Consider the following 15,765-nt stretch of genomic DNA (forward strand, 5'->3'; position numbering starts at 1 on the left):
ATGAGAACTGGTTCATCAGATTGTGAGTTTTATTTAGAACATGCAAAAGAAAAATGTCTGTATTACACACACCAGTTATCTCACTCTGTCACACTGTTGACACAGAACTAACTACTCAATACCAGATAAGTTTTGGCATATGAGATGCCCAATACAATATTACAGAGCAAGAAGAAGCTATACATATATTTGTTGAGTGAAACTGGAAATCCTCCTTTAGTGGAGATGGATGTTCCTGCCTGGATCCTGACAGAATGGGGTGATGAGTAGAGGAGAGGTCAGAGATAACTTTTCTAGAAAGGGAAGGGAGACAAAAGGAGATGACAAGGGCATCAGGTGAGTGGGAGATGTGGACATGACAGCAGAAACCTCACAAAGGAATGAAGCAGATCTGGTAAGGAGGAGGTACAGAAACAAACCCCTTGGCAACTAGAGTGGGGTCAATGTCCTTGGGGTCAACAACAGACTTCAAGGTAAACTTCTGTAAGATGGTGGTCAGGAATAAAAACAGCTCCATGCGGGCCAGGCCCTCTCCTGCACACGCCCGTTTTCCTGAAAAAACAAGCACACAGAGGAGATGATCCTTGAACACTGTGTTTCTGACGTCAGAAAAGGAATGTATAACATACTGGATGGTATCACTTACAAGGAGAATACAGAGAAACCAAACAAAAGGTCAAGATAAATCAAAACTAGCAGCTGACCACAGAACTCAGCCACACACCACAGGACGGGAGGGGAATTGGGGAAGAAGCAAAATGGGAGGGATGAATCCAAGGGATATGGTGATGGCTGGTGGGAGATACAGTGGCAGGAGAACTATGGGGAATACAATGATATAAAAGAAAAATAAATAAAGCTTCAAATGGAAATGCAAAAAGGAGAAAGGGAATTTCAATAAATATTTGATGATAGGGTGAATGGATGGATGGAACGGGATGGTTAGCTATAGCTGGACAAAGGGTTGAAACACATGCTCTGACTTGAATGTTAAAGGAACAGGTATCCTCCTCACAACAAATGTTTACTCAGTATCAGCACTGTACCAAATAGTTCATTAAGAATTCTCACATTATAACTGCCTGTTTGACACCTCAATTTTCCAGCTGTATCTTTCTAGAAACACATATTTTGGCCATGCTTTCTTCTGCATGGATCTGGGGGCTCATGATCTTCTCATTCTTCACTGTCTCAGTTCTGCACTCCACATAGACCTGCTCTCTACCACTTCCCAAAGCACTGTGAAGTTTCAAGTTTTATATTACAGTGCTGTTCCTTTGGCAAGATGCATGACTCATATTTTCAGGCCCTCGTACTAAATCATTTCTGAATTTGACGAACTGGATCAATTCCCCAGTTCTGCAGTGATCTGGCTCAAAGAGAAGACTGAATCATGAGGAGGGAAAGTGCATGGATATAGGGTTCGGTGCTCCTGCTACTGGACAAGAGAAACTACACCAGCCTTGGAGAGGGTACCATGGAAGTTCCTAACAATCCTCACAAGGTATTTTGTCCTCTGATGCACAAAGAATACAAAAGATACACTACCTGCTGAAAAAACCATGAAGTAGTCACTCTTCTTAAAGTTGCCACTCCCATCCAGGAAGTGGGCAGGGTCAAACACCTCTGGGTTGGGGAATTCTTTGCTATCATGCAGCACAGAAGTCAGTGATGTCAATATGGTGGTGCCCTGGAAAAAAAGAATTAAAATGTCTTATGAAGTCGTGGAGCTACATGAAAAGCTACAAATCATTTAGTCCCATCTTAGCATCTAAAGATTAAAAAAACCTTACACCATGAAGGTAAAGGGCATTCTAAGTCAGCCAGAATAAGTAATAACAAGAAACAGCATATGACCAGTGGCAGTGATGTTGCTAAGTGGCACCTAAAGTAGTGAGTATCTGAACCCTGGGTGCCAGGACTCTGAAGCCATTCTGTTCATCACCTTTAGTCCTGAGGGTATTTCCTCGTCCGTACATTGATTTTATCATTTCATTGTTTAAGCATCTCGTATATGGATTATGCTTACAAATGGAAATCTCTATCTAACCTGAAATGTCTGGAGTTACACACAGACATTTTTTAATCAATCAAATTAAAAATAACTTATGTGGGGCTCCCTGGTAGCACCGGTGGTTGGGTACAGAGCTGTGAGGCTGTTCACGGGCTCTGCAGCGCTGGTTCGATCCCCACCGGCCTCAGAGCAACCCACATGGTGAGCAGACCTCTCCTGTCTCCCCCGCTGCTCCACTCAGCAGTGTAAAAAAAAAAGAAAAAAAAACTTATGTGATAATAAAGTAAGTACAGTAACACTCTTAGTGTTTTTATCGCTGCCCCAGCAGGTTGTTTCTATTAATTCAAAAACATGGGGTAGATTTCATCACAGATTGATCCCAGCCACAAACAGAAAGGATGACAAAAGGAGAAATATAGTCATTTTGCAACAACTATCTTATGATCATTAATTCAATTGATTGTTATCAAAGGATTTAGGATTGGATGAACGGTTAGGTAGCACCATACTCACAATCTGGCAGGTACCATGATATTATGTGGGGAACAGAGCATGGCCATAATGGAATAAGTGACTTCATGTGCCCTCAGCTGCCTCACTGGGTTTCAGTGGGACATTCAGAGCACTATGTACTTCTCTGGGCAAAATCATAATGGGAAGCTAGTCCCTAGGAAACTTCGCCCAACATAACTCTGAGGAATATTTTTATGACCTCAGCCAGACTTTTCACAAGCTGAAGAACTGAAAGAAACAAACAGAGCAAAGGCAACTGATCCCAGGAGTCTAAACAGAAAAGACAAACAAACTATATGTGGTTCCTTGATGGAATACAAGAAAAGAAAAGCTATTCTGGGATAGTTTAGGAAAGCTGGGAACACTACACAGGTTCCACATTAGACATTATTTCATAATGGTAACTCTTGTGAAATCTGCTATTCTGTCTAAAAATCATTATTTGGATATATACATTGAAGACCTGGGGCATGCAGGTTAGATGGTTTCATCCATTACATCCATTACATGTAAGGCACATACATGTAAGGCACATACATCCATTACATTTATATGCCTTTAATGTGTTCAGACTTTTTAAAATTTAATGCAAATTTGGAGAAAATTCCATTCCCTAAGTTTACCATATAAAAATTCTATATCTCTATTGGAAAAATTATTTCTGTTTATATTGAAATAATCAAATATGAAAAATGTTTTTAAGATACAAAAAAAGCAAAAAAAAATACAGCCAATATAATCTCATCAAATGTTGTGCAAACAATTGATACTCATACAGAAGCATGACCACTACTTCACCACTGCTTTTGCATGAGTAAAAATTAGTTGAATGGATCAGTATTAAACATGGGAACTAAAATGATAAGTTTCAAAAATAGATGAAGGTATATCTTGAACCCTGGGCTGCAAAATTTCCCTCAGATGGGTCCCAGAAAAACACAAATCACCTCACATCATTTCAAAGCATGCTGTTAGACAGACACGGAAAAATAACAACCCATGTGCAATCAAGTCTATCCTATGTTTTTGGTCAGCCCAGGAGGTAAGCATTTTCCATTGAAAAAAACTGAGGCAGAATAAATATCTTTGGCACATGAAAAGTGTATGAAGTCTAAACTTGGGCTTTCATAAAATTGAGAAGTTGTCACCCACATTTGTTTACAAATGTCTGTGATGGATTCCCTGCTACAATGACAGATGTCAACACTGGCATCAGATACTCCAAGCCCCATAAAATTTGAAATGTTTAAAATCTGGCCCACTAGGGAAAGTTTTTTTTACCAACTTCTGTCTTAGACTGTACCTTGATCCGTGGATCCGGTTTGGATTAGAAAACAGTATGTAAATGGTAGAAGGTACACTCAGCCCTGCAGTGCTGCCTAGTTTATGTCAGTATATCCCAAAAAAAGGGGAATGATCATTCCAACTGGGGCAGATGGGAAACATGTACAATCCTACTTAGCCCACTGCCCCATTGTTATTGGCCTTGAAATAGCAGAATGAGTTCAATTAAATATTGCTCTTTGACCCCAGTATTCCAAAAGAACTCTTTTCCTCATTATGTCCTTTGGTGAAAACAGTGAATTTGATCCTAACCCCTGGAACAAACTGTAATCATCAGGAAAGTACACCACCAATCACAAATGTCTCTTACACATATAAATAGAAAGGTGCTATTATCAAAATTTGGTCTCAAACAGAAACAACGCAAAACCTATCAACCTGACACATATGATTTTTATAATTTGCTCATTTAGTCCAGAGGATTGGACCCATGCTGTGAAAAGGGGAACTTCTCAGTAGAATCATGATGTCAGTAAAAGCACAACCAACCTACCTTGGGGATGAGATAGTTCCTGAATCTGATGTCACGGGTCACTGCATGGGGCAGGTTCCCGGGGAGGATGTCAATGTATCTCTGGACCTCGTGCACCAAGGCTTCCATGTAGGGCATGTGGCTCTTGTCCTGCATGCTGGGGCTCCGGTGTCTGCCAATCACACTTTCTATCTCCTCCTGCGCCTTAGCTGTCAAAACACAAGTAAGACTGATGAGAAAAGAGAACACCCATCACATCTGCATATCAGTTAAGGGATACACGGAGCATTGTATCAGTCTCCCGACATCATTAAAAACCTCAGCCCTGTACCAAGAGATATACCTAGACCTAGAAAGATAATAGCCATAATATAGATACATCTAACTCTCTTATAAGCTAGAATTAAGATACAAATTTAATACTTATATATTAGCACAAAGGCAAATTTCCTATCTATAATGCCAGAGCTTTTCACTCTCTGGACTTTATTCTCCTACTGCTGAATTTCAGGAAACAAGCCAGAAAAGGAGCTAAGATTCTCTGAATTCAAGAAATAGATTTTCTTACCTAACCTATTTCCACCTGCCAGTGTCTCTGAGGGCAAGGTCTTTTATTTATTTATATATTTGTTTGTTTTTTGTTTGTTTGTTTGTTTGTTTATTATTTTTCGCACAAGAACCAGGGTATAGACCAGATGCGCGGGAGGGTGAGAGGATTCACCAGAGAAAGAGTGGGCAGCAGCACAGGCAGACTGATGAAATACCCTGCTGAGGGGTTCAGCGGGCACGACAGGAGCCCTCTGCACTCACCCGCCAGCCAGGAATGAACGGGCACTGCAGAGGCTGTGGACAGCTTCACAGTGTGGCGCTCAACTGCCTGTGCCACCAGGGGAGATCCGGAGGGCAAGGTCTTTTAGGTTCAGCTTCTCTACATATTACAGCTCTCTCATTCTATTGGATCAAAACAAATACCTGATAAAACGAGGTGTGGAGGGAATCTGGGCAGGGAAAGCTACCTTCTGCCTATTGCCCCTCTTGTTTATTTTTTTTTAATCATGTGTATGTACCATATCATTTTTTTAAAAGATTAATTAATTAATTAATTAATTTATTTATTTATGCAAGCACTGGGTATAGTCAGAAGCGCAGGAGGGTGAGAGAATTCACCAGAGCCAGACCGGGGAGCAGAGCAGGCAGAAGGACCGAATTACACTGCTGAGTGGAGCAGCGGGCGGCAGGAGAGGTCTGCGCGCCATGTGGGACCCTCCTCCGGTGGCCGGGGAGCAGCCGGGGATCAAACCGGCGCTTTCAAGGCTGCAGGCAGCTTGCAACCCAGCGTTCAACCGCTGCACCACCGGGGAGGCCCTCTCCTCATTCTTTTTTGACACTTCCAAATGCTACAACATAGAGGGATACAAATGACTTCTTCATATATGTCCTCTTCTGACATTTTTTTTAAAGATTTAATTTTTTATGCATATAAGAGCAGGGGTACAGGCCAAAGGTGAGATGATTCACCAGAGACAGAGCAGAGAGCAGAACAGGCACATCAATGGAAGTACACTGTTGAGGGGAGCAGCAGGTGAGTCAGGAGAGGTCTGCAGCGCCGGGTGGGTTGCTCCCTGGCTGGCCCAGGATCGAACTCATGCTGCAGAGGCTGGGAACAACTTCATAGTCTGTATCTTAACCTTGCGCCACCAGGGAGGCCCCTCTTCTGACATTTAGATGACAACTTCCACCTCTCTACTGAGTCACCATCACTGATCAAAATGCTATTTGCGTTTTAGAAACTGTATTTGTTAATTGTTTCCTGAGTTAGTCTGTCCTGATTGCAAGGACACATTCTCATTTCTCATTGGCTATAGTCGTTTCAGCAGGTTCCTCACAGGATAATATAATGCATGTTTCTATTCATAATGCAAAACTGCAACTTATTAAATATAAACAGGAAGATCTTTGTAAAAGACAGAAAAGCATGGGCCGGCAAAGTTCTATTTTGGTAAATACCACTTTACTGGACACAGACTTCTGAATTCAAAACCTTCATGCACATCTTAAGCCTGAGTGGTAGAAACACACATATGTGATTTAATTTTTTGACCACTTCCTTGACTGCAGAAATTATCTCAGGCAGACAACAAGATTTCAAAGCTTTCCACTTATTTTTTAATAGGGACATTTTCATTTTTTTCCCCCCGGCTTTAGAACATACATTTTTAGAATAGGAGAGATCTCGGGTAATACACCTATTTTCAAAGGGACCTTTTCTTTTCTTTTTTTTTTTTTTTATAAGTCTCTACGCCTGACTTTTTTTTTTTTTAAGATTTATTTATTTATACAAGCACTGGGGACAGTCAGAAGTCAGAAGCGCGGGAAGGTGAGAGAATACACCAGAGCCAGAGCTGTAGCAGAATAGGCTGACCGACGAAACACACTGCTGAGGGGAGCAGCTGGTGCAGCAGGAGAGGTCTGTTGCGCCATGAGGGACCCATGCTGGTGGCCGGGGATTTGAACCGGCACTGCTGAGGATGCAGGCAGCTTCGCAGCCCAGTGCTCAACCATTGCACCACCAGGGGAGGCCCTCAAGGGACCTTTTCTTAGGAAAAACAATATGCAGTCCCAGGTTGATTCATATGGACGTACCTGCCACAAATAAGCTCCCGTGAAATGCAGTCACTACCTGATGGCTTTTCTGACTGCCCATGGAGACTTCACTCCTATTCATCCTCCCATATTATATAAAGATGTCCCATTATTATATCTTCATTATACTTGGGAACATTAAGCTCGTCAGATAGATAATTAAATAATGAAGGTTCTCTAAGAGAAACAGGAGGCAATGCAGCACTTGTAGTGCCTTTCAGCAACTTCTCTGAAACTCACCCTGCCCACCACATTGGTCATACCTGTGACCTCTGGGTGCTTCAGCAGCAGGAGGAGAGCATATCTCAGGGTGGTGCTCGTAGTCTCTATCCCAGCTCCAAGCAGATCAAGTGCAGTAAATGCCAAGGATTCTAGAGTTAATTCCAAGTCTTGATTGTGTTTTTCCTAGGAATGATGAAATGACTTGACAAATTATTTTGCCAGAATTATTTATAGTTAGTCCAAATATATTCAGACTGTTATAAATTTTTCACCAAAAAATCAAGTGCATGTTCAGTTCTAGAAAAATTCCTATATGGTATCCAAAACTCTAGAGGTCAGTACACTGAAGTATCATTTTCTACTGCCTCACAGGTAAGGCAAGCAAGGTGTATCAAAATCCACACTGGCTTCTTTGCAGAAATTACATTCTGCTAAATTCATAATGAAATACAAGGGAACCAGAACAGCCAAAACAATACTGAAATTAGTATCTAGAAACAAGATCAATGTATTCCATTTAATTAGCTGTTTAATTTTAAGACTTCCATAATACTTAGTGTACAGGCACATACAATGTAGGTATGAAAGAGCTTGGAAGTCTTAGCCACTGACCACTGAAACATCCCTGATAAATACAGAACAATTCCATGAACCATAATATACACAAGCAATTAAGTAGAAAAACAACTGTCATTAATTTTTACCTTTTCCATTTTGATAAGGAAACAATCAATAAAGTCCCGAGGATTATTAATATCAAGAGATGCTTTGTGTTGCAATATTTTCTCCAAAACATAGCTTTTTAAATATGAAATATTGTTAAATAATTTGTTAAAACTCCCAGGAAAGAAGTCAAGGAGAACAGGGAACATATTACAGATCTAGAAGAGAAAATTAGAGCTTACTCAATAAAGAAAATTACTGACGACTTATATGACAGAGACAAGGCTTAGGTGGAGACTACATTATAAATACTCATAAAATGTGGTCTCTATCTTGAGGAAAATTTTTATCTTACACATGTATAATTTTATAGGCTGCTAAGAGTGTTGGAGAGAGACATTTCTGATCAGGGTATCATTTTCCATTCTCAAACATCACACTTATACTACAAGCTAATTTTATATCAATTCTCTTTTTGCTTAGGTCAATTCTGGAAATATGGATGGCATAAATTACTATGACTAAGACAACAGAGATGAAGGAAGGTTGGGGAATCTTATAAAAAGCTCGGCGTAGCTAGTCTCAGCCATTTCTATATATGTTTAGAAGCCTCAAACATAGAATCAGTACTTGAGGACCGGGAGAGTACTGAAGATACCAGGAAACACACCTCAACATTTTATGTGTAACTGCACAAGTGTAATGAAGTGACATTATCTGACATATCATTATGTTTCAGGCAGACTGCAAAACACATTGGAACAGCACAGGGGAAATTGTGAGATTTGTTATGGGCTAGTTATCATAAAACCAATCAATTCATCATCCCCAAAACAAGTACTTTCACACGTAGGATCCCATCTGATGCCTCAAAAAACCCAACCCTAATATGTGTTCCTTGCAGCTTCTGTTGTCTCGACTATTCATCCTCCTTGAAAGAAATACACTTTTTCTTCCTAAATTTACCTATTTCTGCCAGCAGTGTGAATTAGACTTCTTGAGAGTTAACAGGATGACAGAGTACTGAGGGATAGAAGTCTTTCAACAAGGACCTGGGGTCTATTTCATTTTTTGGACATGGTTTGAGGAAGTTACCAAAGAACATAGAATCTGGGTTTTGGAGTGTAGTAGAAACAACCTGAAATAGGATCAATAGGATTGGATTCCAGGTCTGTGTTCTGAGAATATGATTTCTCTTGTATCTTTAATTGTCTAGGTCATCTTTCCCAGATGACCACTCTCTGAGGCTGAATCTATCTAGACAGGACTGTGGTGCTCACACATGCACTTCGCAGCTTGGTGCATGCAGAGATCTGGACTTCTTAGACAAAAGAACTAAACAATTCCTCTGAAAAAAGGATCAGGACCTCACCTGAATCCATGGAGAATTCAAAATCGAGACATTTTCACTGAATATTTCCATTATGTTTAAAAACATTGGATCTTTATAATGAAAGCGAGTCTGGAAAATTATTGAGCAGATCATATTGCAGGGTGCGTAGGCCAGTATAGAAGTGGGATCACAAGGTGAAGCTAAAAAATCAGAAACAATTTGCAAACACTATTAAACAAAATACAAACACACACATACACATATACAGATAGGAAAACACTTTGTTTTTAGATAACAGGAAAAAATATGTAAGGAAGTTCATTGCCTTACATATAAATTCCTTTAATTGCAAGAGACATCATTTATAAAAGGAACATATCAGTGAATGTAGACTAGTGCAGGATCTATGGAAAACCGCATGGAGAGTTCTCTAAATACTGAATAATAGATCTACCATACAATCAACCAATCTCTTTCCTAGGTATCAGCAAAGAATGCAAAAACACTAATTTGAAGGGGTATATGCACTCTATGTTTACTGTAGCACTATTTACAATAGTCAAGGTATGGAAATAACCTAGGTATCTATCACCAGATGAGTCTATGAAGACAATGGGATATGTATACACGAGGGAATACTACTCAGCTAGTATTCAGGTCTGAAATCTTGCCATTTGAAACAACTTAAGTGGAAAGGAGAGGATTATGCTAAAAAGAGAAGTCACAATGTAAAAGATCCACTGGGTGATTTCATGCATATGATAATATAAAGAAACAAAGCAAAGGAACAGACCCAAACAAACCCTTGAAATCTAATGCAGAACTGAGGCCACCAGAAAGTAAGGTAAAAGAGGAGAGGAAAGGAGGAAGGAGCTCATGGCGAAGGAATAAGGGAGGTTGGGTGGGAAGCATGGTGTGGTAACATACGATGGCAGCACTGTGAAGCTATAGCCCTAAAGCATACACAGTGTTTTCAATCACAGTCTCCATAATAATGATCATAAAAATTGATATCAACATACCACTTTTTCATTAACCTGGGACATATGGTTCAACCTATCTAGTAAAATAGTGGTTATTTTTGAATATTCAGTTTACTTCCATTGTCTTTGTTCATACTCTTTCCAATCAGGTTGACTTAATAATAGGCAAAAAGAAAGAATATAACAGAAAACATTTATTTTTAAGATTTATTTTATTTCTTTATGCATACAAGAGCTGCGGTGTAGGCCAGAGGTGTGGAGGGTAAAAGGGTCTACCAGAGACAGAGTGCGGTGCAGAACTAGCAGACTGACTGAATCACACTGCTGAGGGGAGCAGGGGACAAGGTAGGAGAGGTCTGCTTAGCCATGTAGGTACTCCCTTGGTGGGAATGGCTTTAATGTAGTGCTGAGACTTAACCCCTTGAGCCACCAGTGAGACCCTTAAAACCATTTTTATATAACTGTTAATAAAGTTATTAGGGCTGAACCTCACTTGTACGCAAAGTCTACAGAGTTAAGCTTCCACACAGACAGAGGGAATAGTTAAGGACTTGAAAGCTTTTTGTTTAATAAATAAATACACAAAATGCGCAATATCAGCAGAGGGCAAAGAAAAGAGAGGGAAAGATTATGGGTAAAATCATATTCTTGAAAGAATAAATACAAAGAGTGGGACCTATCTATGTTGACTAACAAGTAACTAAACAAGTGAATACAAATTATAAAACACTGGGCCTCCCTGGTGGTGCAGGCCATTGAGCGCCGCACTATGAAGCTGCTTGCAGACTCTGCAGCGCGGGTTCAATCCCGGCCAGAATCCCACATGGCAAAGCAGACCTCTCCTGCCTCGCCCACTGTTCCCCCAGCAGTGTATTTCGTCAGTCTCCCTGTTCTGTTACCTGCTCTGTCTCCGGTGAATCCTCTTACCCTCCCGCGCACTTGGCCTGTACTCTGGTTCTTGTATAAAAAATAAATAAATCTTTAAAAAAAATTATAAGACACTTTGTTCAAAGCAGAAATCAAAAGAGAAATTTCCAATATAAATCCCAGGTAAGTCAAACCAAAAATGAAAATTGATTGTTTGTTTTCATTTTTTCACATCACTGGAAATAAACTTTCCTCCCTAGAAATCAAATGTCCATCATTTCTACTCACCAGCAACAATTAATTTATTGGGAAAATTTTGCTACAAAATCTTGTAGGATTATATTTAGTAAGAAGAAAAACAGTAGCATTTTCATTTATTTTTAAAATTTTTCCAGATCTAGGCTAGGTCAATTCTACACTCAGTAAAGAAATTTTACAGGGAAAACGGGTTTATTTCCTTGGTAAGAGATCTGCAAACCCCATTGTGCCAACTTAATCACCCCTGAAAGACTGTATAAAGAAAAGGTCTAAAATTCACCCCTGTAGATATCATTACGAAAGATTTGAATCAATATATTGCATAACAGTGACATCAATAAATTGGCAGAATAGAAAGTGCCAGGCATTATTCTCGCATGAAAACACTGATTTAGCAATGATAGAGAGTCTGAAATTCCCTAGCACATTTTGTGAAGCCAGCTAAGGAGTTGTAGTACTACAGGGGAGCACAAATTTCAAGCACCTATTACAACGAAATCCGTAGCCTCACTAACTGTGAAGGTGTACACAGTGTCACACAGAAACTTCATGTATAAATAAAGAAAATTCAGGCTCTCATGGAAAATCTAACTAGGAATACTTGGTAGGACTTTGCCTTACAAAAATGCAATCCATAAAGACAGGGAAATTGTACATTTACTTAAATGTTGGATCCCCACAAAATTAAAAAAAAACAAGAATTCAAGAAACATTTCTCAGAACAGGTCTGAAAGAAATATCAGAAAGTGATACCTTAGAGAGATAGTAGCAATTACCTGCATAAGGAATTTTGAAAAGTGAGAAAATATTTCCTAATGAAATGAAATGAGAAACCATAATTGCTTAGATTAGCACAAGGACATGCCTACCTGATTAAAATCTATCAACAGACGGCATTATTACTGGCCAAAACTACAGACCTGGTCTGGGGCAGTGACTGTAATAAGGGTGTGAGTTCTGTCCATATAAACACATCCAGTGAAGTGAAAACACATGTCACTTGCTTCCCGAGGTCATTCCCACTACATGCTTGGCTGGCAGCCCTGGTGAAATGTGCTGCAGTATGAAACACCGCTCTCTCACTCATTCAGAAAATGACTCAAAATATTCCTCATGACTTCTCATTTAAAAACAAACAGACCTCAGGAGAGAAACAGATGAAAGGACTTTTGATACCTACACTGTGCACACAATCATGAATGAACACATACACACACTCACACACACGCACACACACACAAGCATACGTACAGAAAAGCTTCTGTGTATCAAACTCTGCTTCAAACTCTCCGTCTCCACACAAGGGTTAACAACCACCACCCCTAATGGAAGATTTGGGCCACCCTGATGTGTCCCCTAGGATGACACTAGAGAATACAGTGTGTTAAGGTCACAGCGACTGAGCAGAGAATCACCCACCATTGGTTTTTCTCAACTCCTCCACGAGGTAGCGGGCTTCCTCTTGAACTCGGTCCTCAATGCTCCTCTTCCCCATCCCAAAATGCCGCAGGGTCATGAGGCAGAAGCGGCGCATCTCCTTCCATTTCTTTCCATTGCTGAAAACAACTCCTAACAGAGGGTAAATATAAACTGGGATGGGGTCTGAGGGAAGAAGAAAGCTGACACTTGACAGTTAAGGGGATGGACAAAGAATATTTTGGAGATCTTCAAGCCCCATTTTCTGTCCTCCCCATCAAATAACCATAGTGCACGTGTCACACCCACACATACCTTCTCCTTTACTAACTCTTTCCAGGACGGGGAAATCGCCTCTTCCAGCGAAGTCCTCTCCCATATCAATCAACGCTTCCTTCACTGCTTCATATCCATGCAACACCACAGTGGGCTTCATGCCCAAATACAGAGTGAACACAGGGCCATAGGCTTTGGAGAGCTGGGAATGCACGTGCAGATAACGAAAGAAGTCACTACTTATAACGTATTGTGCCTAATTCAAAATACTACTTTCATATTGGGTAGGCTGCCCCACACAGCCTCGGTATTTCTGAATTTAAGACATCAATATGGGTGATTATTAGAGTTTCCATTTCTGGTTGGCCTGGGATTGCCAGGAATGGCCTAGCCTAAGTATTTGACACATTGCTTACTATTAGCCTCACATTTGAACCTTCACCAAGTTTATTTGCCCTGCTTACAAATAAGGAAACTAAGATCAGACAATTTCAATGTATTTCTAGGATCCCTTGACCACTATACAGAAGATTCAAATGTGAGCTTTTTGATTGTTCTCTGATCCTTGACAAATAACTTCAGATTCCATCTATAGACCAAAACCGAGCTCGTTGCTTCAGGATCACCTACAGAGTCCTCCTGAGGAAGCTGTGATACAGTAGCCCTATGATGAATCCTAAAAATTTGTATTTTAAAGGATCAATTCAGCTAATTCTAATACCTAGCCCAGCTTGTGATCTGCTGGTTTAGTAACAAAGAGTGGGCACTATAGAGGCATTGTCAGGGCCAAGGTATCTGTGGAAGGATAATTTCTTCCACCTCGAAACAGTCATTAAGATCAGACACCAGCTGTGTAGACCCAAGTGAATGATGTTCCCACAGTTTGGTCCTGCCTGGTTACTTCTTTTCGTCTTTTAGTTGACTCATGCTCTTCCTGAGCCCAGAATCCTCTCTTGATACAGACAGAATGTGTTTCTTCAGAGATGTTAAATTTAGTAACAATCTCAACAAAACACACAGCCATGTAGTAGATGACTTCTGGAATAACATCTGTAATCACAAAACACTTCTACCATTCACCATCCACCAAAATCAGAGCAAATGGCAGCAGAACAAAGAACACTCCTTCCTTCTGTCACTTTATATTTTCAATTCTACCATCCAAAACCTGTTTGTCTACTCACTAAATGCAGAGAAATATCAAAATGACTGGGAGCATTTGAATTTCAAAACCTACTTGGATAGCATGCCACCATGCTAATATTTTATTATTAGAATTGATGGGCAAACAAGAACTTTTTTTTAAATTGCAGTTAAGTTACTTACCGTTTGATGCCACAGAGGAACATAAAACATACTCACGTTGCTTAGAGATTTCCTGATATCCTTAACATCTAACTGAAGGATATTTCCAATAATGGGAAGTGGCAAGGGGCCGGGTGGGAGCTTCCCTCTCTCAGAAGTCTGTTTCCAGAGAGCAAGGAGGAGCAAAGAGGAGAGACAGAGCACTAGGGCCACACTCAGGTCCATTGTAGCTTTCTCTTCTTATCAGAAAACTGAGGGTGAATTCTAAAGCTTTTATAACAACACCCCTTGTTATTTCAACTTATGCTGCTCTGAGATACAAAGAGGCCAATCAGCTACATCTACTCATATTCCTCTCTCCGTGGCCTTTGGTCCACTGATAAAGATAAAAAAAAAATTGCTCTTTCGTCTTGTTTTCTTTCTCTCCAGTCATCATTCTGGACCTTTAGTTCAACTATATTGGACTAAGGATTGTATTGAAAACTTAAAAAAGAAAGAAAGAAAGAAAAACCGGTCCAATGTGCAGCCAGGGCTCAAAGCCACTGTTGAAAATAATTTGATACCAAAATGACTCAAATCTCTGGACTCAAGGCAATCACCAACTGGGAATATTTTATTTGAGGAGAATCTGTGTTCTCAAACTTTATATTAAAAATAACTAAGTTCAAGCTATATTAACATAGGATATTTTCCTGTGGAAATTGAGGGTCCTTAAATATTTTGAAATATTGTATTTCTATTACAGCTGCCTATATAGAAAATAGTTAACTTAAACTTCAATGACCAAGCACACAACTACTAAAGTAAACTAAGTCAGAGGGAGAAAGACAAATACCAGACGGTGTCACTTACAAGTGGAATACAGAGAAACCAACCAAAGCTTTGGTTAAAGATTCAAACTTAAGATTTAACCCTTGGAAGCTCCCTAGAGAACTGAGGCATTCGGAGGTTGAGGGGATGGGGAAGTGGTGAGGATGGGGATGTAGAAGCTGGAGGGAGCACAATGATTTATGGTGGTGGAGGATGAGTACTTTGGTGGTGGGAGCACTGTGGTGACAGCTCTAGGAGGGGGAGCCCATATTTTCAAAATACTAGAACAATGTAAACTAAAGTGACCTAAAAAAAAATAAATAAATAAAACAAAATAATTAGCTAAATAAATTTCCAAGTCTTTTACCATGCACTCATTTCTCACTACCCAAACTCTGAAAAACACTATAAAAGAGAAATTATTTGAAAGGGGAGAAAGCTGTCTCCAGGGGAAAAGGTTGTCTGTGCAGTGTCCTAACACACAGCTCAAATTGGTTAAACCAGGATTCAAAATGAGATGTGAGGTTCATTGAATGCTCTCACACACCAGCTGCGTCAAGAAAAGTTTGAGCAAAACTAATCTCCCCAAATCATTACTCGTCATATAATATTCCCTTCTGCCTCCCATCCCCCATTGTGGGCACAA

The 15,765-nt window shown here is 40.1% G+C and overlaps 1 protein-coding gene across 2 annotated transcripts; it reads right to left on the reverse strand.

Moving 5' to 3' along the window:
• Positions 1-370: 370 nt before the first annotated feature.
• LOC311179110 (cytochrome P450 2C18-like) lies at positions 371-14,534 on the reverse strand (the record flags this gene model as incomplete). Of its 2 annotated transcripts, XM_084246042.1 has the most annotated exons (9): positions 371-552; positions 1,549-1,690; positions 4,365-4,552; positions 7,250-7,391; positions 7,913-8,089; positions 9,244-9,404; positions 12,732-12,881; positions 13,044-13,206; positions 14,367-14,534. In XM_084246042.1, the coding sequence occupies 9 exons, from the start codon at positions 14,532-14,534 to the stop codon at positions 371-373; spliced, it is 1,473 nt and encodes a 490-aa protein (XP_084102168.1). The 2 variants fall into 2 exon arrangements, with proteins under 2 accessions (XP_084102168.1, XP_084102169.1); XM_084246043.1 differs by lacking the exon at positions 7,913-8,089.
• Between the last annotated feature and the right edge of the window lie 1,231 nt (positions 14,535-15,765).

Source organism: Talpa europaea, assembly GCF_964194135.1.
Source record: "Talpa europaea genome assembly, chromosome: 10".
Lineage (NCBI taxonomy): Eukaryota > Metazoa > Chordata > Mammalia > Eulipotyphla > Talpidae > Talpa > Talpa europaea.